Source organism: Vulpes vulpes, chromosome X, assembly GCF_048418805.1.
Source record: "Vulpes vulpes isolate BD-2025 chromosome X, VulVul3, whole genome shotgun sequence".
NCBI lineage: Eukaryota > Metazoa > Chordata > Mammalia > Carnivora > Canidae > Vulpes > Vulpes vulpes.
The window spans coordinates 113,502,109-113,529,075 of NC_132796.1; the positions used below are offsets into that span (position 1 = coordinate 113,502,109).

Here is a 26,967-nt window from a genome sequence, read left to right on the forward strand (position 1 = left end):
TTCTGCAAGAGGAAGTCAGGAGAAGTTTCACAGAGGGCTTCTGGTTTGAAATGGATCACCAGGGGTGAACAGGAGTTTGCCAAGAATGCACTTTTTCCCATTTTTGTCAGGCCCAGGACATCACTGGTGCAAAAGCACAGAGCTCTGGGAAGGGCATTAAGTAGTAAGTAGAGTACAGCTTTGGCCATGCAGTAGTGGTTGGCAGAAGGGCCAATATTGACTGCTAGTCAGTTGACACGGGTTGAGATCCCAGCTTAAATATCACCTACAGCCTCAAACAAAACAATCTCCCTAAACCTTGATTTCCCTGAAATATGGAAATATTAACACTTCCCTCATGCCTGTTAGGAGGAATAAAATAATATGCTTAGCCCAGCGCCCAGGACATGGCTCATCCCCAATAAAGGATCGTGGTTAGTACCAATGCTAGTGTTAGATATTTCTAGGGTTTGCCACGTTTCCTGATTCTTCTTTCCTAGGCACAGGCCTCCTTTGAGTGAGGCTTGGCCCTGTAACTTCCTCAGGCCCACGAGGTGAAAGCAGAAAGGATGCATGCCCTTTTTGGGTCGAGGCATTAAAGAGCCAGGATGCTGTGATTCTCCACACTCTCTTCCCCTGACACAGCGATGTGGAAGCTCAAGATGAGAGGGTGCTATCAGAAGACAGGGGCACATCTGTCAATCCAGTTAACGGTGACAACAATGAGCAGAGTGCCGCCTGCCAACCTGTGTTGGGCATGTAGCTTGAGCAAGCAATAAACCCTTGCTGTTTTAAGGTACCAAGACTTTGGCATTTTATTGTCTTTATCCACCCTTATAAGCCCTGAGGAATAAGTGACTTTTTCTAGATCCTTTGGTGTCCCATGCCTATTCCAGCTAGGGGAAAATAGGCATTCATCACTCTCCCACTTTGTTGATGGGGTGATAAAAACGGATGGAAGATTTAGAAGCATGTGTGGTTAACAGAGGAATTCAAAATCATTGTAAACAAAGAAAAGTCATCCTGTCTTGCAAAGACTCAAACAGTGAGTGGAGGAGGTGATAAACATGGAGCAGATCTTTCTTTCTCTGAATTAACTACGAATTTGGTTTTTCACATTCAAGCACCATAAGATTAGTGATGTTATAACCTAACCTTCTAGGGAAGTATCAGGAGGGACTATAATCTTGTCTGGGGCTCAGGAAAAGTCTCACGAAGAAGTGATATTTGGGGCGCCTGGGTGGCTCAGTTGTTGGGCGTCTGTCTATCTTGGGCTCAGGTCGTGATTCTGGGGTCCTGGGATCGAGTCCCACATCAGGCTCCCCACAGGAAGGACTATGTCTCTGCCTCTCTCTGCCTATGTCTCTGCCTCTGTGTGTATGTGTGTCTCTCATGGATAAATAAATAAAACCTTTAAAAAAGGTGATATTTAAACTGAGGCCTTAAGGAGGAAGAGGCCTTTTTTTTTTTTTTTTTTTTTTTTGCTTGGTGAATAAGTTTATTATTGGCTTTATCTGAAAAATCTTCATAGAAAATTATGGTTTGGTTTATTAGCTCTCAGCAGCCCGCTCCTGAGCTCTAAGGAAGCTTGCCTTCTTCTGAGCTACCCGATCTTTCTCTTGGGCAAGAGACATCTTAGGACGGTTCCACCTCTTCTTCTTAACTTCTTTCTTAGGCTTCTTCTCATAGACGGGATTCTCTCGTATAGCAGCGTGAGCTTTCTTATACATCTCCTCCATCATGTCTGGAGTAACGTTGTTCTTTATATATTGAGAGAATTGTTTCTTGTAAGCATCTTCATCTTCCTCCATTAGGTAACGCATATAATCTGCAACATTCTGACCCATGATGTGCTTTCGATGAACTTCTGCATTGAATTCCTTGCTTTCTGAATCATAACCAGGGAATCGTTTGGTACTGTGAGGGATAGACAAGCCTCCGTCCACTGCTCCCTTGAGGGCCCCAAAAACTTTATTTCCAGTGGTAGTTCTGGCAAGCCCTGCATCCAAATAGCAGGTGAAGGCACCAGGTTGAGGCACCAAGTGTGTGAAAAGGTAGCAGAGAGCATCATGAGTCTGGGCGAGCTGGGTGTAGCCATAAGAGGAGGAGCTGAGGCTGGGGTGGTCAGCAAGGCACAGAGCAGGTGAGCTCTCATGAACCAGGATCCAAGGAAAGGAATTCGGGTTGTCAGGGCAATAATAACTGTCGAAAGGTTTCCAGAACGGGAGAGGGATGTGATCCGATTTATGTCTCTGCAAGTACACGGGGGTCACGGTGCGGTGAATGGACGGGAGTGGGCAAGGCTACAGGTAGAGACGAGCTGAGACTATCTCAGGAGTCCAGGGACAATGAGGGGGAGGCAGTGGAAACAAGAACAGCGGAAGGAATAGAGACCTAGTGTATCAGTCAGGGTTCTCCAGAGAAACAAAACCCATAAAATATGTAAAATCAATATAGATTTAGTTTGAAGAATTGGTCTATGCGATTATAGGAGCTGACAAGTTCAAAATTCCTAGGGCAGGCTGGTAGGCTGAGAACTCAGGCCGGAATTGATACTGCTATCTTGAGGCAGGATTTCTTCCTCAGGGACATTCCGATTTTGCCCTCAGGGTCTTTCAACTAATTAGATAAGGTCCGCCCAGATTATTGAGGCTAATGTCCTTTACTTAAAGTCAGCTGATTGTAGATGCTAACACACAGCTATAAAATACTTTCACAGTGACACCTAGGCTAGTGTGATGGACTGACTAGGTTCTACAGCCTGGCCAAGTTGACACGAAAACAAATCGTCACACATAGTTTCAGAGTTAGAATAGAGAGCTGTTGGTGACTGAATGAATGGGGATTGGAAAATATGGAGGACTCAGGGGCACCTGGGGGGCTCAATGGTTGAGCATCTGCCTTCGGCTCAGGGCGTGATCCTGGGGTCCTGGGATCGAGTCCTGCATCAGGCTCCCAGCAAGAAGCCTGCTTCTCCCTCTGCCCTATGTCTCTGCCTCTTTCTCTCTGTGTCTCTTATGAATAAATAAAATCTTGGAAAAAAAGAAAAGAAAAGAAAAGAAAAGAAAGAAAAAAAAGAAAAAAAGAAAAGAAAAGAAATGAAAAGAAAAGAAAAGAAAAGAAAAATATAGAGGACTCAGAGAAGACTCCTAGATTTCCCACTTGAGAAACTGGACAGAAGGTAGTACTGCTGATTAAGATAGTGAACAGTGCAGAAAGTGCGGGTTCGTGGCGGAGAATCATTGAATTTTGGATGTGAGCCGTTTCAAGTGCTGCGAGTCAGCCAAGCAGAGATGCTTAAGTGAGGTTAGGGAGAGAGATCTAAACTGAAGTTTTGTAAGTAATCAAGATGTAAGGGCAAGTCAGCTGCTGGAGCGTAGTGATCCTTTGAGGGGACAGTGTAGAGTGAGGGAGGAAAAGAGAAGAAGGCCTAGCAGAGGGCCCAGCGGAGGGGCCTAGAGGAGGAGCATCCAACAGAGTAAATAAAAAACACATAGGAAAGGAAAATGAGGAGGCAGCAATCTGAAAGTGCCAAGGGCTTCCTGAAGGAGGGAACAGATTTATTGTCATCATTTAGACTGTAGCCTTTAGGGAGCCAGCAGAGGTTATTTCAGTAGGAAGAATCATTTGACTGCAGTGAGTACGGTGGGTTAGAACTGTGAGACTGTGGTGGAGAGACCCTTTAGGAAACTTTTGCTGGTCGAGGGAAGAAGTAACTATGCAGGTCTAAGCTAGGACTGTTTAAGTAGAAATAGAAGGGAGGAATGGGACTGAGGAGTATTTTGAAGCAAGATCAACCGGCATCTAATTGGACATAAGGGATTAAGAATCCCAAAAAGCTCAGAGGTAGTAAATCAAAGGGATCCAAAGGATGAGAACATCTACAGGAAAAAGCAAGTCAGGAAGAGGTACTGGTTTGGGAGAAAAAGATCGGAAGGCCAGGTTTGTACATGCTTCGAGGTATAGCAGAGTATTTACACCTGCCTCCCAAACACACCATATCTATCATGTCCTTCCATTCCTCTGGGTCTCTGTTCGGCCTCTCCTCCATGAAAAAAATCTCCCCCATCTTGTTTGGCTGGACATTTTCTATTCAATCTTCAAAACTTAAATTAAATGTCACTTTTCAGTAGCTTTCACTGACAGCCTCAGGCTGAATTATTTGCCCTCTCCTCTCTGTTCCTATGGCACTCTGATCACACCTTTGTTTCTAAGAGCATTCATCACATTGTGTTATAATTGTATTTTACATGCCTGCTTCCCACCCTAAAGCAGAGCTCCCAGAGCCCAGGGCCTCTGACTTATTCCATCTGGTTCTCCTAGAAGCAACAACATTGAACTTGCTTTGTTGATCTCGAGTTTAGAGCTCAGAACAGGGGTGAGGCAAGATATATAAAGATGAAAGCACCACTGACACAGAGTGATCAGCAAAGAAATGAAAATAAATATATCACTCAGGAAAAATCCAGCACAAATAAGTAGCAGTGGGCTAAATCTCAGGGAATGCCTACATTTAGCCAATGGGCTAGGGATTAGAAGGACATGAGATTTGTGCTTTGTCATAGCAATTATCCATTAAAATCTATTTATTTAGTGGATTCTGTGTGCCACTCACTGCGTAGGCATTAAAACTACATCAGTAAATAAGAAGCAAGATCCCTGCTCTTACAGAGCTCACCGTACTGTGGGGACACATGGCTTCCTCAGGGAAGGAAGAAAATTAACAGTTTCAAATGCTGCAAAGTGTTTCAAGGAGGATAAATACTTCAGTGGCTTTCGGGTTTGAAAATTGGAAGGTGGAGGAGCCATCTAGCCAGTTTCATTGCAAGGATAATGGCCAAGAGTTGTGATGGAAAGGAAGTCAGAGAAGTAGAGAATACAATTTTCTGGAATGTAGTAGGCCCTTGAGATGCAGAAAACGAAACAGGTGGTAGAATCAGATAATGTGAGTCCCAAACAGAGGAGATTGACCACAAGCATTGAAACCATGGTCTCAGAGAGCAAAGGGATCTAAGGTCTTTTACTGACACTTTCTCTTTACCTGGAAGTAGAAGGAGGAGCAGCGTCCATCACAGAGGGTTTTCAGGACAGTGATGAACCCAGGAAGGGTTTGTCAGTAGGAAGCTAAACTTCAGCTAATTCAAGGGGAAGGAGAACAGGGAAAAGGAAAAGTGTGAGGATTTAGAATAATTTCTCTGCATTAGGATGGAGAGGTAGGATTCTCTATACCGTAGGAGGCGCAGTGGAAGGAGCTGATAGAGCAAGTCAGATGTGGAACGTGCCTGGGTGGTAGTAGCCCTGAACTGGCTGGGTATGAGGCTATTGAAGGCGATAGAGGCTCACTCAATCTTTGGGGGTTTGCCTCCCTATACTACAGAAACTAGAAAGCTAAACACTACATTTCCCATATTTCCTTGCAGACATGGTTTTGGATGTGACTTAGGTATGACCAATTAGACAAAATTATATTATGCTTGAATTCCAAACTGAGCCAAATGTGGAGCAAAGCATCACACGCAGGGCATTCATTTTGCTGGTGAGAGTCTGGAGTCAACAGTTCTGGCAGCAAGTTCCCAATCCCCAGGTCCCAGCTAATGTAGCATTTTCCTAGAACCACCAGTTCTAGAGCCCCAGTCTCTAAACTAGAGCAAAGGTAGTAGTTCCTTTTATTGGATGACAAGGATATCTCACACGAGATACACTGGAGTGGATTGTTTTTTAACTTGGCTCTCTTCTATAGCACACAATTACTTTCAGCAATAATCATTACATGAAATGAATAAATATAAATAGCCAGGAAAGAAACGCAGCCAGTGTGAAAATTTTCTTTTACTGAACTTCATATGTATGTATATATATATGTATATATATATAGATATTAATAAATAATAAAGGAAATATTAGAATCCGAGTGCAAAAAAGAGAAGAAAAACAATGGGTTAATACTTCTTAATTACACTGATAATTTTTGGGGGGAAAAAGGGAGAACAAACTTACATCTATATATTGGTCTGTTGCAGTAATGAATAATAGCATTCTAGTTTAATAAAAATCAAATAACAAGAATAGCACTGTACAAAGAAGGATCCATCTCAATTTTAAAGATTTTCAAATTTGGTAAAATCGTTCGTGAATGAACTGTCATTTCACATTTACACTTACTAAACAAGCACAAATATTAGAGACATGAACTATACCTGAAGTGAGCTTGCAAACTGTGATGAACTAATTCTCAAAAACGAGCGTATGTTGTTGGGTCCCACAGGTGTTAGGGATTGACCAGTTGGAAGTTCTCTAAAACTGGAAGTTCTGCAACTTAACTTCCATGTAAATACAATGTTGGTTAAAGGATATGTCATTAAGATGTGCTGAATTGAAGCTTACAGATCTATTATTATGACTCAACAGTAGTCACAGCAATTTGTTTAGAACATAGTCCAATAAATGATTTTTTTTTTTTCAGAAAGTAAGCCAGACAGGAGAGCAAATGCTTTGTGGTCTCATTTATATGCAGAATCTAATTTTTTTTTTTTTAAAAAAGTCAAACTCGGGCAGCCTGGGTGGCTCAGCAGTTTAGGGCCGCCTTCAGCCCAGGGCGTGATCCTGGAGACCAGGGATCAGGTCCCACATCGGGCTCCCTGCATGGAGCCTGTTTCTCCCTCTGCCTGTGTCTCTGCCTCTTTCTCTCTCTCTCTCTCTCTCTCTCATGAATAAATAAATAAAATCTTTAAAACAAGTCAAACTCCTAGAAAAAGAAATGGAGATTAGAAAAGAGATTGCCAGGAGCAGGGAGATGGGGAAAATAGGGAGAGGTTGGTAAAAAGGTTATAAACTTTCAGCCATAAGATGAATAAAGTCTGAGGATCTAACATGAAACAAGGCAACCACAGTTGGTAACACTGTATTATACCACTGAAATTTGCTAGGAGGATAGAACTTAAATGTTCTTGCCAAAAAGAAAAAAAAAGAAAAAAAAGATCCCCCCCCCAAAAAAAAAACAAACGAGAAAGAAAAGAAAAAAGAAACAAAACAAAAGATGAATATGTCCGGTAATGGATGTCTTAGTTAACTAGATGGAATCCTTTCACAGTGTACGTGTATATCAAATCACTATGTGCACATTTTACATTTCTTACAAATTTTTTTAGCAGTTATACCTTAATAAAGTTGGAAAAAGAAGAGGTTGGCTTAATAGAACAGTGAAGTCACCTCTTGAAAACCTAGTATGACACCACCTAGGAGAAGGCACCTTGTGAGTTGTACACTCTGAACTAGGGCCAATACTCAACATACAGTGTGGTTTCTTCCATAACCGGAGACGTGAGGCTAAGAACTAAGGGTGGTGGTGAAAGATACCTGATGACCCACTTGCAAAAATTTTGTGCTTTGCTTCTCATCCCCACAACTCTGGTTCCTGTCATTTTAGAAGCTTATTATCTAAGAGAGGACTTTTTCTTTCAGGGAACACAACAATGGTTTGCACTGAACTAGAAGCTGGGACTGCCACTTCATGCCACCAGGCAAAGTAGTTAAAAAGAAAAAGAGAATGACTATGTTGGCTAGGGTGATCGATCCTGATCACCATTAAGTACTATATGCTTAGGGGAAGGAACTACGCTGTGTTTCCATTTCCCTACTGAGGCATCCTTTAGATTGCTTTCACTAAACCAATGAACATCTTTGTACATGTCTCCTTTTACACATGGATGACAGGATAGATGCCTAAAAGTGGAATTTCTGCATCACAGACTATGTGGATATTTAACTTTACAAAGTGTCATCAAATTGCATTCCAACGTGGTTGTACCCACTTCCATCGCCACCAGCAATGACTGAATTTCTATTTCTGCATATTCTTATGAATATTTATTAATTTTTGCCAATCTGATGAGCATAAAATGATATCTTATTGTTGATTAATTTGCATTCCCCTGATTACCTGAGGCTGAGCATCTTTTCATGTCTGTCTATAGCAATATTTAAAAAAGTGTCAATTCTCAATTTCCCACAAGAACAGTAGTCACATTCTGAGCAGTGGTATGTACCACCTCATGAAGCAGTTCTTGTATTCATGCCCATATGACAGATTTTCCTCCCTAATTAGGTCTGGGTTGACTAGTATCAAATTTAGCTCCCTCAAGAATATAGAATGAAAGAGGAAAGCCAGTGCAGAATTTTAAATCACCATCTGATAATCTTCAAAATGGCCACTTCGTATGGCTTTTTGTGTCCCCAATCTTGAATTAGTGTTATGTAATCCAGGGATTGCTCAGGCATAATCTTAGGGATTTTGTCCCTCTGAGTTCCAGTTAGTAATTTGGGTTTCTTTTTTTCTAAGATTTTATTTATTTATTCATGAGAGACAGAGAGAGAGAGAGGCAGAGACACAGGCAGAGGGATAAGCAGGCTCCGTGCAGGGAGCCCGACGTGGGACTCGATCCTGGGACTCCAGGATCACGCCTTGGGCTGAAGGCAGGCGCCAAACCGCTGAGCCACCCAGGGATCCCCGTAAATTGGGTTTCTAATGGCTTAGGAGTACTGGCATTGTTGTAGAACTGCTGTGTCTTGCCTCTTTGCAGCAACTGCAAATGCTACCATCCAGGACAAGTCACAGCAAGCTAGAGCGAGAAGGAATCTTCGTAATCAGGCTGCCCATAGCCCATGCTTTGCAGAAGGGGAAACGGTCTCAGAGAGCATAACCTGTGAAGCGGTCAAGAGCTGAGTGCCCAACCTGCGTGCTCTGGCTTAATCCCCTGAACCCTCAGGGTGGTTGTGTGGTGCTTGGTCACATGATCATTCTCCACATGTGCTATGACATGAACAAGGTTGCTGTTGGGAGGCAACTGTTCATGGATTTCTCAAGTTTCTGCATGTCTCAGGGGAGCTTTTGTCTTTTGTCTCTGACCCACTTGTGTTGCCTCTTCTGCCAGCATCTAGGAAACTGCAGCAGGCCACCCTGTTACTCGCAAGTAGGCTAAAATCTCCAACACTTCAGCTTCTTAGAGTTGCAAGCAGTAGTTTCAGAAGCTGTTAATAGCGTTTTGTGGGGCAGGTGTCCTCTGGTTAAATTAGTTTGGGAAAAGCTGAGCCCAAAAAAATCATAAAAAAAAAATACAAGGAAGGAAAAGCAGGTTCTTTTCTTGTCAGATCCTTTAAGAAACTAAAGAGCCCTGTGAATTGCTCCTGGATGTGGGGATGGGGTTGAGCGGGCTAATTTCAAGAATTATTTGCATAGAAACTTCCCTCCCTCCTTCCCCCTGAGGAATGCCTATTAACAGTGGCAAGAACAACAGGAACAATAGCATAAAATCAGCAGAAAACCATTTGGAAATCCAGAGTAAGATATTGCAAGAATAGGGATGGAAACGCAGTGGAGAGGGCCAGTTTTCACAACCCTTGAAAATTGAAATGAGGCAGGCTACAGTTAAGCCAGCATCAAGCACTCGCTCCTCTCGCAGGCCTGTCCAAACCGTGCAAGCTACTGGGATTTTGCCCGAGAGTCCGATTCGAGAGTCAAAAAGGGGGCTTAGAGACGATGCTGACTCTGTTTAGACATTGTAGCGCTAAGGCCCCAGGAGGGAGGCACTTAGGGCCCCCCCCTCCGATTCTTTAGTGGCAAACGATGGGAATAAAATCTAAGTGCTCTTAGAGATACTCTTTAGTGTTCCTCGCACTTTCTTTGCTGTCACGTTGTCCTGTCTCATCTGTTTGTACCCAAACCTTTAAATCTCTGCAGGCAGGTATCATTTCGGTCCGCTTAGAAGCTCCGAGGACTGTATTGGCTACAGTCACTGCGCACGTCCAGCGCCGCCCGCTCCAGCTGCCTGCCGGGCCGGAGTCGGCCCAAACCCGCAGGGTCCCTCACGGCGATCGAGCGCTGCGTACGTGGCTAGTGTGACTGCCAAAAGGGCTTCTGGATTCCGTTTCATTTTAGTGACCTAGAGTTAACATCTAAGCAGCCCCAGGGGGTAGCGGCCACCGCAGGGACTAACGGTAGTGACCGCAGAGCGCAGAGCGGGACGCAGGGGCCGAAAGCGAGCGGGGACGAAGCGGCAAGGCCGGAGTCGGAATTCTCGCGAGGCATTGGGCGGCTCGGGGACGAGCAGTCCCGCCACAGCGGGCAGGCCTCAGGCCGCATACGTTCGCCGACAGCAGGTTTCACAAGCAGCAGGAGGGCCAGGCCGCGGCGGGGTGGGGGGGGGGGGGGCGAGTGGCGCGCAAACGCGGACAGTCGTTAAAAAGGGGCGGGGCCTGGGGACGACGGCTGGCACGTGCCACGTGCAAAGTGGGCCACGTCAGCGTCACTGTCCCGGGGGATTGTGGGGCGTGAGTCAGCGACATTCGAGGTCTCACCTCAGCGAGGCGGCCACCTCTAGCCATGCCTTCCGAGGGGAAGTCGATGCGGGGGAGGACCCGGTCCAAGTCCCGGGTGCTGCGGGGAGCGCGCTCCAGGCTCAGCTCTGAGGCGGGGTGCGTTGCGGAGGATCCGGCGACGGGGTCGCATCCCGGAGGTAGCCTCCCGGGCCGCCAGGCCGTCATGGCTGCCACGCCTCAGCCTGGCTGGCAGGCGTCTCTGTGTGGCCTCCAGGCCGAGACTCGCCACTCTCTGGGAAGGATGTGGGCCCACAAGCGCTTCGCGCTCCTGTTGCTCGGCATCTGGGTCTTCGTGCTGTTCTGTTACTACCTGAACACCGGTGAGTGAGGGTGGCGGGCCTCTGGCAGCCACGCGCTCGCGCCGGCTCTCCTGCCCTTTGCCTTCTACCTGCCTCGTTGCCCCTGAGAGCCCCTCAGAAAGCCCTTCCCTCCCCGACTTCCCCGCATAAGATTCTAACCGCCCTCACCCCCCCCCCCCCCGCTTTTTGTTCGAAAAGTGGCGGTGACCTTCGCCTCCCGTGAAACGGACTTGGCGGCGAGCAAGTGAGGCTGTTTAGTAGATTCCAGCGTTGCCGAGCCCCACGCTGCCCAGTTCCAAAATGTGCTCGTCGCCCCGACCTGAAGCCCGCGTTCGTTCGTACAGCGGTTGCTCCTCCTCTCCCGGCCCCTGGCAGCCACCACTTTGCTTTCGGTCTCTGTGGATTTACCCTCCCTGGACATTTCGTATAGACTTAACATAGAATATTTTTTCTTTTGTGTCCAGCTCAGTTTACTTAGCATAATGCTTTCGCGATTTATGCCTCTGCTACTTCGCTTCATCTTAATGGCTGAATATTATTCTGTTGCATGAATATACCGCGTTTTGTTTATCCATTTATCATCTATCTGATGGGCATTTGGGTTATTGCCAGGTGTTGGCTACTATGAATAATATTGCTGTGAATATTCATGTACAAGTTTTTGTGTCAATGTGATGTGAATTCGCTTGGGCGTATACTTAGGAGTCGGACTGCTGGGTCATAGGGGAATCCCATGTTGAATTTTTTGACGAAGCCCCAAATTGCTTCACAAAGTAATCGAACCGTTTTACATTCCCACTAACAATGTGGGAGGGTCCCAATTTCACCAACATTTGTTACCACCCCTTTTTAAAATTTTTTTATTTATTTATGATAGTCACACACAGAGAGACAGAGAGAGAGAGAGAGAGAGAGAGAGAGGCAGAGAGAAAAGCAGGCTCCATGCACCGGGAGCCCGACGTGGGACTCGATCCCGGGTCTCCGGGATCGCACCCTGGGCCAAAGGCAGGCGCCAAACCGCTGCGCCACCCAGGGATCCCACCACCCCCTTTTTGATCATCACCATCCTAATGGATAGAAGTGGTACCTTATAGTGCATTTCATTAGTGTTTCTATAAAGACTACTGATACTGAGTATCTTTTCATGTGCTTTTTGGGCGGTTGTATGTCTTCTTTAGAGAAATGGCTGTTCAAGTTCTTTGACCATTTTTTAACTGGATTGTATGTGGTTTTGTTATTGAGTTGTAACAGTTATTCATGTGTTTTGGATGTATTATTTGTACATATTGTCTCCCATTCTGTAGGTTGTCTTTTTTACTTTCTTGATAATGTTTTTTTTTCATGCACAAAAGTTTTTAATTTGAGGCATCCCAGGTGGCTCAGCGGTTTAGGGCTGCCTTCAGCCCAGAGACTGATACTGGAGACCCAGGATCGAGTCCCACATCGGGCTCCCTGCACAGGGCCTGCTTCTCCCTCTGCCTACGTCTCTGCCTCTCTCTGTGTCTCTCATGAATAAATAAAGTCTTTTAAAAAAGAGTTTTTAATTTGAGGAAATGCAATGTATCTGGTTTTTGAATTTTTTTATTTTGTCACTTGTGCTTTTGGTGTCCTATCTAAGAATCCATTGCCAAATCCAAAGTTAGAAAGATTTATTCCTATGATTTCTCTAAAGTATTTTTTGGTTTTATTTTATTTTTTAAGTTTTTTTAATTTTTTAACAAAATTTTTGGTTTTAGCTTTTCTATTTAGGTTGTTGATGCATTTTTTTTTTTTGTTTTAAAGATTTTTATTTACTTATTCATGGGAGAGACACAGACAGAGAGAAAGGCAGAGACACAGGCAGAGGGAGAAGCAGGCTCCATGCACCAGGAGCCCGACGTGGGACTCCATCCCGGGTCCCCAGGATCGCGCCCTGGGCCAAAGGCAGGCGCTAAACCGCTGCACCACCCAGGGATCCCCTGAATTGATTTTTTTAAATAATAAATTTATTTTTTATTGGTGTTCAATTTGCCAACATACAGAATAACACCCAGTGCTCATCTGAATTGATTTTTGTATATGGTGTGTGTTAGGGATCCTACTTCATTCTACATGTGGATATCCAGTTGTCTCAGCACCATTTGTTGAAGAGACCATTTGTTCCCCATTGAAAGGTCTTGGCATCCTTGTTGAAAATTAGTTGGCCATAGATGTATGGGTTTATTTCTGGACTCCTAAGTTCTGTTCTGCTGATCTGTGTATCTATCCCTATGCCAGTACCATCCTTTTTTTGATTACTGTAACTTTATAGCAAGTTGAATAATTGGGACATGTGAGTTCTCCGGTTTTGTTCTTTATTCATTAGGTTTTGAGCATTCAAGACCCTTTGTAATTCCATATACATTTGAGAATCAGCTTTTCCATTTATGCAAAAAAGCCACTAAAGTTTTGATAGAAATTGCAATGAATCTGTAGATCAGTTTGGGCATCTTGCCATCTTAACAGTATTAAGTCTTTCAGTCCATGGATATGAGATGTCTTTCCATCTATTTATGTCTCTCTTAATTTATTTTAGCAGTGCTTTGTAGTTTTCAGGGTACAAGTCTTTAACCTCCTTGGTTAAATTTTATTCCTAGATATTTTGTTCTTTTGAATGCTATTGTAAATGGAACTATTTTGTTGATTTCCTTTTTCGATTGTTCATTGCTGGTGTGTAGAAAAACAATTGATATTTGCATGTTGATCTTGCAGATTCTGCAGAGTTGCAGGGTACAAGGTCAACATGCAAAAATCAAAGTACTAGCCTCCATTTCCCCTCTCTTAAAGTTCTTCTACCTCTAACCTCATCTTACTAATCCCCCTTACCTCACCTCTCAAATTCCTTTCTCCATCACCTCCCTTCACAGAGACCTTTCCTTGCTCACTTCCCCCACACCAAGGCCTTTCCTTCTTTTATGGTTTGCCTTCCCCGCCTCCTCTACTTTCACAATTGACTTCCCTCTTTCACCTTCTGCCTCAAAGGCCTCGTTTCCTCAAGCCCTCTCACAAAGTGGGAACTTCCCTCTCCTCACATAATACTAAACTTTCACCTCCTTTCTTTTTTTTTTAATTTTTATTTATTTATGATAGTCACACAGAGAGAGAGAGAGAGGCAGAGACACAGGCAGAGGGAGAAGCAGGCTCCATGCACCCGAAGCCCGACATGGGATTCGATCCCGGGTCTCCAGGATCGCGCCCTGGGCCAAAGGCAGGCGCCAAACCACTGCGTCACCCAGGGATCCCTTTCACCTCCTTTCTTAAAGAAGTGCTCTTCTGTACTTACAGAGGCCTTCTCTCTGTCACCTCCCTTCACAGATGTATTCCCTCTCTCATCATTGCTCCAAAGTTCTTAACTTTTAGTCAAGGTCCTTTCACTTTTCACCTCCCCACAATGACTTTCCTTTGCTCACCTTATAGGCATCCTCTTCCCTCACTCAAAAGCCTTTCTTCTTTATCTCACAAAGCCCTGAACTCCCTTCACTCATTCTTCCTTTGAAAATGCCTTCATTCACCTCACGCTGTCTTCTCTCTAACTTACTTTCACAAAGCCCTTCCTTGCCTCAGTCAAATTCCTTGTCTTAGCTCCTTATTTACCCTTCTCCAGGCCTTCTTCACTCACTGTCCTCTTAGATGCCTCTTTCAGCCCTCCAAAAGCCCTCCTTCCCACTCACAGCTTTCCGCTCCACCACTCAAAGGCACACTCTTCTTCCCCATAGTCGACTTTTCCTTCTTCTACTCAGTGGTCTTGCTGCCTCACTTTCCTCAAAGTCTTCCCAACTTTCTTCTCCAAATATGTCTTGCCCCCTCACTCAAGTACTTTTCTTTTCCCCACAGCCTTCACTTTTTAGCTCCAAGTTGGCCTTTTTAGAAGCACCTTCTCTACCTTACCTCCCACGGCCCACCCTCCCTTCCAACTCCCTCTCAATGGTATCCTATCTCCTCATCTGTATAAAGGCCTTGGCTTTCCCATAGTCTTTCTCCCTCCCTCAAACTCTAGCCTCAAGCTCAGCCCTTCCACCATCCACCTCTAATCTCAATGACTTCTCTTTCCCTGCCTGCTCCAGGGCCATCCATGCCCTCAACCAAGGTTCTCCCACAGCCAAAGAAGGGGGCAAAACGTGGGGAGATGCATTGTGAGTAAATGGAATATAGACCTGTATATACTATGTTGTAACTTTGTGGATTTATGACTTTTGGTGAGGGGTGAAATTTAAAACTGAATAAAGTACATGCTATGCATTCTTTTCCAGCTATTTTATATAAGCTGGGAAAATAGGATTTTTGTTCTTTCACAAATATCTCAAGATACTTTTAAAATGATTGCTTGCAAATCATATTACTTCAAATTATTCGTATTTATTTTTCTTACTATTCATCTAAAATACCAGAGTATTTCTGAATTACTTTTACTGTATTTGTAAATGTTAGTTACAAATACATTTGAAAGCCTTACAAACTGAGAGCTTTTTCATTCTCTGAAAAAGTAAGTTAAAAACAAAACTATAAATTGTACATCATTTTTTCTTAGTCCATGATTTCTTCATTTTCTATTTCTATTTTGGGTAGAACTCTTACAAAAAAAGAATACTGTTATTCAGTGTGATTTCTTTATTTCCATGGGGACTTTTTCCAATATAGGCTTAACATGTTTTCTCCTAAAATAATCCATGATTCATTCTTTATATTGTCAGATTTCCCAGATTCCCAGGAGGTGATATGACACTGGATGGATTAAGTACCATTTTGCATTTTAAATGGTTTAACTTAATTAATTTAACTAAATGCGCTGTGTTATGGGTTAAATTGTATCCCTTCCACAGAAAAAGTTGGAATTTTAAACCAAAGGACCTCAGAATGTGACCTATTTGGAGTAAAGGTCTCTATAGAAGTAATTAAGTTAAAATGAAGTGAACCCTAATCCAGTATGATTGGTCTCCTTATAAAAAGGGGAAATTGGGACACAGAATTAGACATTCATAAAGGAAAGACAAAATTAATAGAATAGGGAGAAGACAGCTGTCTATAAGCCAAGGAAAGAGGCTTTTTTTTCTCAGCCCTCAGAAGGAACCAATCCTGTTGACATCTTGATTTTGGACTTCTAGCCTCCAGAACTGTGAGACAATAAGTTTCTGTTGTTTAAGTCACCCAATTTATGGTGCTTTGTTTCAGTAACCCTAGGAAACTAATACACACTGAAGATTTAAATAATTTGGCCATGGCCTGGAGTATTATGGTGAAAGCAAGGCATGTGGTCTTAGAGCTAAATTCCCCTTCTGCTTACTAGACAGACCCTTCTGAGTTCTCTCTCTCTTTTTTTTTTTTTTCTGAGTTCTCTTAGATTTAATGCCACCAATGGAATTTGAGGTTGAGGGACTTGAGGTAGATCTGGGATATCTCTAGTTTTGTATTTTCATTTGGGCTCCCAAGACACTTTGCTTTTCAGGTTCTGTTTATGTAGAAGATATGTAGACTAGAGGCATACAGAATGAGGAGACTAGCCGATTGAGGACTGGGAGTTTGATCCCACCTATTCCACCGATTCTCTGTAACCTATTGAATCAGTCCTCATTGCACATTTTTTCAGGGAGATTTAAAAAATAAAATAAAGATTGAATAATAGGTAATATTTTCGGAATGCTTTAAAAGCTCTATGGACAAAACCATGTGACTAGTTTCTCTATTATTATATTAGAATACTTCACTTATCTCCTATCCTTGGGAAATGAATGAGACGGTGCATATGGTCTGGCTACTTGCTGTGTACCTCATTAAGCATCAAGCTTGCTCTTGCCTTAACCATTTTTGTGTGTGATATGGTTAGAGAAGCTCTGAATTAGGAGTTAGGAGACCCAAGTTATTTCGATTCTGCCACTGACTTGCTGTGTGACCTTTGATGAGTCACTTTACCTCTTTAGGTTGCAGTTACCTTGTCTAAAAATTGAGATTTCACTAGATGAGTGTTTCTCCTGACTCAGTCATTTGTATAACACCTGCCTGGCTCTTGGTTATCTTACTGTTACCAGTTTTTCGTATTTTGTTAAACTGCCTATTTTTTTACATAAGTATATTTATTTTAAAAGAAAGCTGTAGCACAACTGTATGTGGAAAACTGATCATATTTGCTATCAAGAGAATTATTTATAAAAATAAATATCCTGAAAACAAAGTAATGTTATTACATTTACAGTTCTAAGCAATAAAAATAAACAATGAAAGACATATGCCAAAATATTTACTCATTCTACATTGTACTTCATTTAATCCTTACAATCCTTCAAAATAAATATTATCCCCATTTTGCAGATGAATAAAGTGAGGCAAAGAGAAGTTTACTGACTTGAAGTTCTCCGACTAGTCTGTGGCAGAGCCAGAATGCAAATTCAGGTCTATTTGAGGCCAAAGCCCAGAAAGACTGCAGCATAGATAGACCCTCAACTTACCAAAGCCCCAGCAGAATCTTCTCCAACGTGAAAACATGAGCCACTGTTCCCATGCTGTCTCCTCACTCTTTAATTCAGTTCCTCATCTGAGAGACCTCCCTGCAGAGTAGGGCTGACAGCATAATTCATATAAAGAAAATTCAGGGTCCTTTGTTCAAAATTTATTATACATTTCAAGATGATAACAGAACCATGAGTAGGGTCCTTCTAAGAGCCAGACTCTGTAGATTGTGCAGGTCTCATACCCGTGGAGCCTGCAGCTTTGAGTCTGTTTTTTTTTTTTTTTTCTGAAATGTAGTTAGATTTTCAGTCTTTTTTTATAACAGGGAAATTAAAAAATGAAATTCTTTGTGATGGGGAAACATAATTGGTCCTTTACCATTTCTTGCTGCCATTTAAAGAAGCTGGCTCCTAATCTTTTGTTTGCTGAGCATGTTAATGAGTGTACAGATGCAAATTAGAGGTAGAGAGGATGGAATTATTCTGCCTATGAAAAGCAGTGCAGGAGGGTAAAGAGTCTGGAGTCTACTAGAGTGAAGAGGAAGATCTGAAAAGACTTGGGTGAGGGCTGATGGGAGATTTTGGAGAGAGGAAAGGACAGTTGAATTGCTCCCAGGGATGAAAGAACAGAGATGTTAAGGAGAGTTTTATAAAGGCTTGCCATATGGTGAGTTATGTCAACCTTGTTGGGTGTCATGGTAGTTTTGATATGCTAGATTGATTGATCTATCTACCTATCAATCTGTTGTGTGTGTGTGTGTGTATGTATATATATACATATGTGTGTGTATATATACACACACATATATATATATAAATGAAAAAGAGAGGAAGAGAGAAACAACCATATATTTCTTTCTGTGCTTTTAAAATAAATACATAAATAGCAAAAAATAACTACATACATAGATATTCAACTGTGTTCCTCCTAAAATTAACTCATGTAATACTTTTGGTACTCATGCCACACTTTGGGAAGTACTGCTCAAGATAATTTGTAAATAATTATCTTTCAATATAGGGAAGAAAGAAACCAGTGGTAGAGTGCAGCTTAAAACATGCTGGAGAATTTTGTTTCAGGCTGTCACCAATGGTGCCTATCTGAGTAAAATGTTTAATTGTCTCCTCTATTTCAAATGTCCATTGAAATGACCAAAAGATCTATAATGGTTGAAAACCAAAAGAACGAAGAAGGGTGCCATATGCCATCAATATGCCAGAATTTTGGAGGGTTTTCTGAAAGATAGACTGGAGGCCAGGCCAGACACTACTAAGGAAAGTTGCAGCAACCTGTGTTTGACCTCAGGCTTAGGCCAAGCCTATCTGGTAGGGCCTGGAGACTAGGGTACTTTGAGTTGGGGATCGATCTCTGTCCTAGAGGGACACCAGAAAGTACAACCTACTATAGAAGTTAACCTAGAGTGGAAAACTTAAGCCACATTGTGCTATACTGCCAGCCAATGCTTCCTTCATATGATGCACCAACAAGGACAGTCAGTTGGGGAAGAGGAGCACCAAGTGAACAAACGGCAGTTTCTGGTCCTGTCAAAGCCACTTATAATTGATTTCTTTTCTGTATGGTGTACAACAGTGAGCCCTCTACTCTATTGAAGTGTGCCTGGCAATATTAATCTCATTTTTTTGTACCCAGTGCTGGAAGCACTCTTCTAAGCCCTTGGTGTGCCCAGCTGCTTCTAATCCTTTTTTGAAACTTAAATATCATCTCAGATAGGCCATCCTCTAGTTAAAGTAGGTCCCTTACCTTGTACTGTATTGGTATCCCCTTTCTTCACAGAGCTCATTACAATTGGTAATTATTTAACTTCTTAGTTTACTTATTTTTTTTCTGTTTGCTCCACAATACTGTAAGCTCCAGGAAGGCAGGGTTCTTATTTGATTTGTTGTATTCCCAGAACCTAGAATATAGTAGTCATTAAATACATATATGAGTAGGAGTTAGGAAAAACAAATAGAACAAAATGGGTTATTTTAAATATTGTCAAGATATGTAATATACAGTGAAGATAAAACTTTAATGAATGAATGTTTATGCATAGTGTTAAAATACATACAACAAATGGTTTTAGAAATTCAAGTAGAAATGGACAAAAACCACAGTCACTGTGGGAGACTCTAATACATATCTGTTAGTCCTTGACAGAAAAAATAAAGATATTGAGCATTTGAATAATACCCTGTAGCTTGATTTAGCATTTATAATAAAGTTCATATTCATGTAATGCATTTCATATCATAAGAAAGTACTCTACAGGTTGAAAATACACACTCAAGTGTATGTGTATGGAAATTGGTCTCATTAAAATGAGAAGGGTTATTTTCATTGATGTAAAGGAGATTTAAAAATTATAAGTGGATATTATTATGATTCCATTGTAATAATTATTTTGTAAGTGGCTGATTTCCTAGAAAAACATGAAGAAGTGAAATGCTGTTCAGGAACTATTCTCTCTACAAAATACAGTCAGACTATTTATGGATGACTTTTCCCAAACTTTTAATGGATCATGCATTTCTTGTTCTGTTTAAATTGTTTCAGTATAGAAAAAAGGATGGGAAGCTTCCCAGATTATTTTATGAAGCAAATATAAACCCCACACCAAAACATACAGAGAGATAGCACAAAAGGAATTGCAGGCACACTTAGAAATGTTGATCCACAAATCCTACGTACAGTGTTAGCACTATGGGCTTTATTTCAAGAATGTAAGAATATTTTAATATTGGGAAATATATTAATATTCAACAGTTAATAAGCAGAGGGAAGTATGATTGTGGCAGTAAATAAGAGCATTTGATAAAATCCCAGTTCTGTTCTTGATTTAAAAGTAACACAAAATAACAACAGAAAATCTGTAATAAATCAGGACTAGAGGAATGCATCCTTAGTTTAATAAAAAATGTCTGCCCTAAGCCAGAAGTCAAAGTTATACTTAATGCTGAAACACTAGTGCATTCCCATTAAAGTCAGGATTGACTGTAGTATGCCCATTATCATAGCTCTTTTTCACCATAGTTTCAGAAGTTCTAGCAATACAGTGAGACAAAAAAGAAATGAGCTGTTAGTATTAGAAAGAAAGGAGACAACATCATCTATATTTAGTGATAATATGATTGTATAGATCTGGAATGAAAGTGAAGAAGAGTGGAGAGCTAATGAGTCAAATAAGGTAGTAAATCAGAATATACATGAACCAGGGCCACCTGGGTAGCTCAGTGGTTGAGTGTCTGCCTTTGGCTTAGGTCATGATCCTGGGGTCCTGGGATGGAAGCCTGCTTCTCTCTCTGCCTTGCTCTTTGTGTCTCTCAAGAATCAATAAAATAAAAATTTAAATATATATATATATATATATATATATATATATATATATATACCAAAATCAATAGCCTTCTTACATACCAATAGTAAATCAGTAAGAAAATGTGATGATACAGATCATATTTGCATAGCAAAGTATATATGATATAAGGGAGTAAACATAGTAAGAAAGGTATGGGACCTATATGAATGTAACTATAAACCTTACTCAGAGAGAAAAGAGAGTTGAATGAGTGGAGAAAGCAAACCTATTATTGGGTGAGAAGATTTTGTACAGTTATCACTTCTCTCCAAATGAGTTGACATATAACTGAATTCATGCCTAGCACATGAGACATATAATAAATGCTTTTTAATGAATATTAAGGAAGTGAACATAATTACAATAAAAACATTGCTAGATTTTTTTGACTTGACAAAATGATTCTAAGCTTCATCTAAAAATGTTCTTCAGGGATCCCTGGGTGGCGCAGCGGTTTGGCGCCTGCCTTTGGCCCAGGGCGCGATCCTGAAGACCCGGGATCGAATCCCACGTCAGGCTCCCGGTGCATGGAGCCTGCTTCTCCCTCCGCCTGTGTCTCTGCCTCTCTCTCTCTCTCTGTGACTATCATAAATAAATAAAAAAAATTAAAAAAAAAATAAAAAAAATAAAAATGTTCTTCAGAGTTAAGAATAAAAGTTTGGTAATGAAGACTAATGAAAGGATTGCCAGATCAGTTATTAAAACATATAACAGTGTAAGATAAATTATAACATTTATTGGTGGTATTGGTGCGTGAACAGATAGATTCATGGAACAGAGTAGAAAGTCAAGAATCAGATTTATAATTGTTTAATGACTTAGAATATGATGGTGAGATCATAATTAGGAAAGGGTGGATGTAATGTATTTGGACAACTGAAAAAAAAAGCATCCCTACTTCAAAATATATTCCAAGTGGATGAATGACTTACATTTCCAAACTGAAGCTATAAAAGTGTTAGAAGGAAATATTGGAATTTAGAATGTCTTTCTAAACATGACCCAAAAGGCAGAAATAGTAACAGAAGAGATTGATCTATTTGATTACATAAAACACCTAAAATTTTGAACTTCCCAAAACATCATAAAAAATATAAAGGTAGCTGACTATCTTGAAAAATATTTGTAACACATGTGGTAGACTAAAGCTTAAGTTCTCTATTATACAACAAATGTATGAAAGATGTAAGCTCTCTGATGACTAAAGGTGCAAAGTAAAACAAAAGAAATACCATTATTTTGGCCATCAAGCTGGCAAACAACAACAGAGAAGTCTGGGGTGCAAAATAACTGGTATTTGCCTGCACTACTGGTAGAAGTGTACCTTTGAGCAGCCTTCCTAGAGGGTAGTGTGACCAAAATCAAGAGCCATCCCTTAATTATTTATCTTAAGGAATTTTTCATAGCTATTTGCAAATACAGAGTTCCAGTGGTAATCATTACAGTGTTGTTTATTTCTTATCTTCTTTTTTTTTATTGAGGTATAATTGATATATAACATTGTTAGTTTCAGGTATACAACATAATGATTAGATATTTGTATATATTTCAAAAAGATCACAATAACTCTAGTTAACATCTGTCATACGTAGTTACAGAATTTTTTTTCTTGTGATGAAAACTTTTTTTTTTTAAAGATTTTATTTATTTATTCATGAGAAGCAGAGAGAGAGGCAGAGGCACAGGCAGAGGGAGAAGCAGGCTCCATGCAGGGAGCCCGATGTGGGACTCAATCCTGGGACTCCAAGATTGCGCCTTGAGCTGAAGGTGGCGCTAAACCGCTGAGCTACCCAGGCTGCCCTGATGAAAACTTTTAAGATCTACTCACTTAGCAACTTTAAATATGCAATATGGTGTTCTTAACTATACTCACCATAGTATGCATTACATCCCCAGGACTTATTTATTTTGTAGCTAGAAGTTTGTATGTTTCGATGTTTTTAACCCATTTCACCTACCTCCACCGCCTCCCTCTGGCAACCACCAGTCTCTTCTGTCTATGAGTTGTCGTCGTTGTTTTGTATCTATGAGTTCTATGCAGTGTTTTTCATAATATCAGCATCTTGTGAATAACTGAAATGTCTTTCTATGTGGGAATGGTTAACTCAGTTGTATTAGAGCCATATAATGGAATACTGTGGGATTTTTAAAAAAGATTTTATTTATTTATTCATGAGAGACAGAGGGGCAGACACATAGCAGAGGGAGAAGGAGGCTCCTTGCGAGGAGCTTGATGTGGGACTCAATCCCAGGACCCCAGGATCATGACCTGAGTCAAAAGCAGATGCTCAACCGTTGAGCCACCCAGGTGCCCTAAGTACTGTGAAATTATTAAGGATAGTGTTGAAAAATATTGAATGATATAGACAAATCCATGCTACAGAGACAAAAATGGATATACTTTCCTCTGATATAAAAGGAAATGATGCAAATAAAACTAAAAGCAGTTTGTTTGAAATATTAAGGAAGAAGGATAAGGAGAGTTTTACAATGTCTAAGGCCTTGATTTTTGTCTGTAAATAAAGATACCATCAATATATGCCAAGAGTTTCTGTGATGGAATCTAATTTAGTTCGGATACATACTGTTTCCAAGTAGTTAATTGATTGGGCCTCTGAGTGTTAATGCTGTTTGTTGGGGGCAAGTTCAGTATTATAATTCAGTTTACAGCACGAGATGTGTTAGCCTATGACTTATGCATTTTAAAATTATTTTTTAATCACAAATTTTAAAAAAATTAATAGTTTTACAGTTTCACAACAGAATCACATTCTGATTATTAATAATAGTACCTAAGCTATTATGAGATTTAAGTATAATATCTGTTAGCTCTTAGACTTTTCATAATCAAATTAAGCAAAGGGTAATTACTATTAAAAGGTCATAGAAAGTGATCAATGCTTTGTATGTTGGGATTAATAATTTCACTTTTTCTTAAGGGTTCTTGAGTTTTGTGTCTCCAAGTGAATATATTCTGTGGAGCAATGAAGATGCTGATGGACAGTCTCTGGAAAAAATTTCTGCATGGGAAACTCTGTTGAATTTTTTCCTTCCAACAAGTAAGTTCTTTGATTTTTTTTTTCCTCTCAATGTCCTCGTTTTGAAATGAGTAGTTAAATGTTTAGGAGGCAGTGTGGTCCATTGGCACGGGGGTGAGACAGACCTGAGTTTCTTTTTTCAAAAGATTTTATTTATTTATTCATGAGAGCCACAGAAAGAGAGGCAGAGATATAGGCAGAGGGAGAAGCAGGGTCCATGCAGGGAGCCTGATGCGGAACTCAATCCCAGGACCCTGGGATCAGGCCCTGAGCTGAAGGCAGACATGCTCAACCACTGAGCCACCCAGGCATCCCCAGACCTGAGTTTTAATCCTAACTCTGCCCTTTGCCTTAGGCAGGATAGCATCTCTGAACTTCAGTGTCCTCATCTTTAAAATGAAAATATTTACCACGAAGAATTGTGAGGATGACTTAAGACAATCCATAAATGTTTGTTATTCTTTATAGAAATGCTTTTCCTTCACAAATATCTAAACCTTTCACAATTTACCTTAGTGGCATTGTTTGAAATTTAGTCACTCACCCAGTACTGTGAAATCAATGTCTTCTTTAGCATTAACCAGAGAATTTTGTGGCTCTAATATTACGGAATATACCAGATGTTTTGCCATCTGTTTTAATGATAAAAAGTTCAGGTTTCAAGTCACATCATCTTTTTGTGATTCTGGATATAATGTGTTTATCAAGCACATGATGACCCCTGAGAATTATTAACCACAAATAAACATGTTTCATTTTCTACAGCATGTGGTGCCCTTTCAAGGAGAAGCTTCAAATAAATTGACATGTGAATTACAAAGATGAAACTTTTATTAAAAATCATTAAAATTTATTCTAACAAAATTTGATGTACATATATAAGCACAGAATTATATTCACTGTTTAGTTTCAGACTCTACCACTTAATTCTTCTATGATCTTGCATAAATCTCTTCACATTTCTCTATACTGGTTTCATCAAGTATAAAACAGGCATAATACCCACTCTAAATGAGAATAGCAAAACAAATGAGGCCCTTAAATAAATTTTAAAAACTGCCATGGTCAAGTTGAGTGAAGAAAGAGAAATTTGAAGGGTTTCCTGGCTGGCTCAGTTGGCAGAACATGTGACTCTTGATTTTGGGGTTGTAAATTTGAGCCTCATGTTAGACGATAGAATTTACTGTAAAAAAAAAATAGAGGTGCCTAGGTGGCTCAGTGGGGTAAGTGTCTGCCTCTTGATTTCAGCTCAGGTCAAGATCTCAGGGTCTTGAGATCAAGCCTCTTGTGGGGCTCCACACTCAGCAAGGAGTCTGCTTCTCTCCCTCCCCCCAACCCCTGCTCATGCACACACTCTCTCTAAAAAAAATAAATCTTTTTTAAAAATAACAAAATCTTTTAAAAACAAGAAAGAAATTTGAGGGGGTAGTATGTTGTGAAACTAAAAAAAAAATGGTTTAGTGATTGCCAAAATTGGTCATAAATGACAACAAATGATGATTTAAGCTTTAGAGCTTATGAAGATAACAAACTGTTCCATAATTGTCTCTGATAACATTATATAAATACTGCAGCCGCCTTTAAAAATAGTCTAAATAAGAATATCTGCATTTCCAAAATATTCCTTCATCCTGGTTGCAGTAAGTTGAGTCAAAATCAATTGTATGAGATGCCCAACAAAATCAGACTATTCCATTTTAAGAGAAACATTGGACCCAGGTTGATTCAAATCTTTCAGAAACAGTGATTAAATATTTATAAAATGTATATGCTATCTCTTTGAAAAGAATAGCTATAAGTTCATAAAATGTGAAATACTTTTAACCAATTTTTTCCTCCCCTGTATAATTGAAAAGGAACATTCTTCCCACTTAAAGCGTGCGCGCACGCGCGTGCGCACACACACACACACACACACACACACACAAAAGCCTGCCGTTTTGTCATCAGGCTGTTCATGAAAGATTTATCTCTTGTGCATTAAAGTGATAACCTTGAGACAGACTGGCAGGGAATCTTGAGAGGTTACACAATCCTCCTCTCTTTGACTCAGGTCGTGATCCTGGGGTCCCAGGACAAAATTATATACTTAAACCTGATAAAAAGTATTCTACCCTTTTTATTCTTTAGAATGCAGGTGTCTCAGTAATTTAAGTCTGAAAGTTAATTTTGGTATCTGGCATAAAGTCCATCAGATGCAATTTCAGTTTAAAATAACAGAAGCTCAGCATTAGGTGAGATCTTAGAGATCACCCAGTCCAGTCTCTTCTGTGATTTAAAATCTCTTCTATGATTTCCATTCCTGGAAGGTGGTCTTTGAGCAATGCCAATAGTGAAGAATTCAACACGCAGTAAGTCCATACCATTTCTGACTAGGCCTGACTATAGTCACCCTTTTCTGAGTGTGTGGTGCCTAGAACTGAAAATGGTATTCCAGATGAGTATCCAACCTGGGGAGGAAAGTCACTGTGGGCCTGGCAGAATTGAAGAATAGATTGCCCAAGTGTATATAACAACAAAGTAGACCAAAGTGTCACATGTCTAAAATGTTTTGGAAATGAATATCCAGGCCAACTGGTAATGCATTAAATTTGTGGCCTTGCACAGGTTACTTTGATCTTCATTTCTTTATTTCTAGAATGGGGATTGTATGACTTAGAGATTTTTTTGTGAAAATTAGAAATAATACGTGTAAAGCGAGGAACCTGGAGCAAATATGTGCCTAGTGAATAGTAGCTATTATTTTACCTTAGTTTCAGGAATTGCCAATCTTTAAAAAGGAGGCTATAATAAAATATACCAAGAGAGAAAAGTGTGCCTGTAACCATGACACTGTTCTTTGCTGATGTTAAAATTCTTTGGGGTGATCATAAAATATCAGTTATTAACTTTTCTAAGTCTGTAGTTGTTGATGGTATTGGAGATTGAACTAAATCTATGCTGGCTTTAAGCCATAATGTGGAAGTTTTCTTTTTGAATAAAACTTTGGTATCTTTTTGGTTGTCATTTGTTTCTCTTATAAAGCAGGATTTTTTTTAAGCAACAGCTATTTGAGCTTGCAAGTCTTATAGATTCAGATATATATGAATTTATTACAGTTGCATGAACTTTGGTATTCATGCCATAAGTTTTTGCCTACTGAAAATTAGAGAGTCATAACTTAAGGCCAAAAGGGAGAGACTTAAAAAATACTGTAGTGCCAATATGGTAAGTGTTCACAGGAAGTAGATCAATACCGATAGTATCCACTTAACCTTACGCTCTAGCAGTAACCTGTGAATTTTACTTACATTCCTTTTCGTTGACATATTCAGTGAGTTTCTGTAGCTTAGTAAAATTGAGTGAGAGGATATATATGATATTTTAACAAGGTGTTAGTTTTAAGGACGTTTGGTATTGTTATTTAGCTCCTTCTGTGTTAGATTTGCATCACTACTACTCAGCTTATGATCCATAGTCC

At 40.5% G+C, this 26,967-nt stretch overlaps 2 protein-coding genes across 2 annotated transcripts in view; one reads left to right on the top strand and one right to left on the bottom strand.

The window, feature by feature from the left end:
* Positions 1-1,444: 1,444 nt before the first annotated feature.
* On the bottom strand, positions 1,445-10,117 carry LOC112927676 (large ribosomal subunit protein uL18-like). The gene is made up of 2 exons (XM_072743520.1): positions 9,959-10,117; positions 1,445-2,282 (listed from the first exon to the last, which is right to left on the bottom strand). Exons 1-2 carry the CDS (start codon positions 10,115-10,117, stop codon positions 1,530-1,532), a joined length of 912 nt encoding a protein of 303 aa, XP_072599621.1. The 3' UTR covers positions 1,445-1,529.
* A 181-nt stretch (positions 10,118-10,298) lies between these two features.
* FMR1NB (FMR1 neighbor) overlaps positions 10,299-26,967 on the top strand; it is a 33,893-nt gene continuing 17,224 nt past the window's right edge. Inside the window, exons 1-2 of the mRNA XM_026009078.2 lie at positions 10,299-10,673; positions 23,409-23,528. Coding sequence (XP_025864863.2) covers positions 10,358-10,673; positions 23,409-23,528 — 436 coding nt within the window. The 5' untranslated portion in view covers positions 10,299-10,357. The remainder of the gene's footprint in view (positions 10,674-23,408; positions 23,529-26,967) is intronic.

Coding starts and splice junctions, on each gene's coding strand:
- LOC112927676 (XM_072743520.1), bottom strand. CDS start 10,117: ATGCGGCCTGAGGCCTGCCCGCTGTGGCGGGACTGCTCGTCCCCGAGC. Junction 2,283..9,958: donor CACTACCGTTAGTCCCTGCG/GTGGCCGCTACC, acceptor CTCTACCTGTAG/CCTTGCCCACTCCCGTCCAT.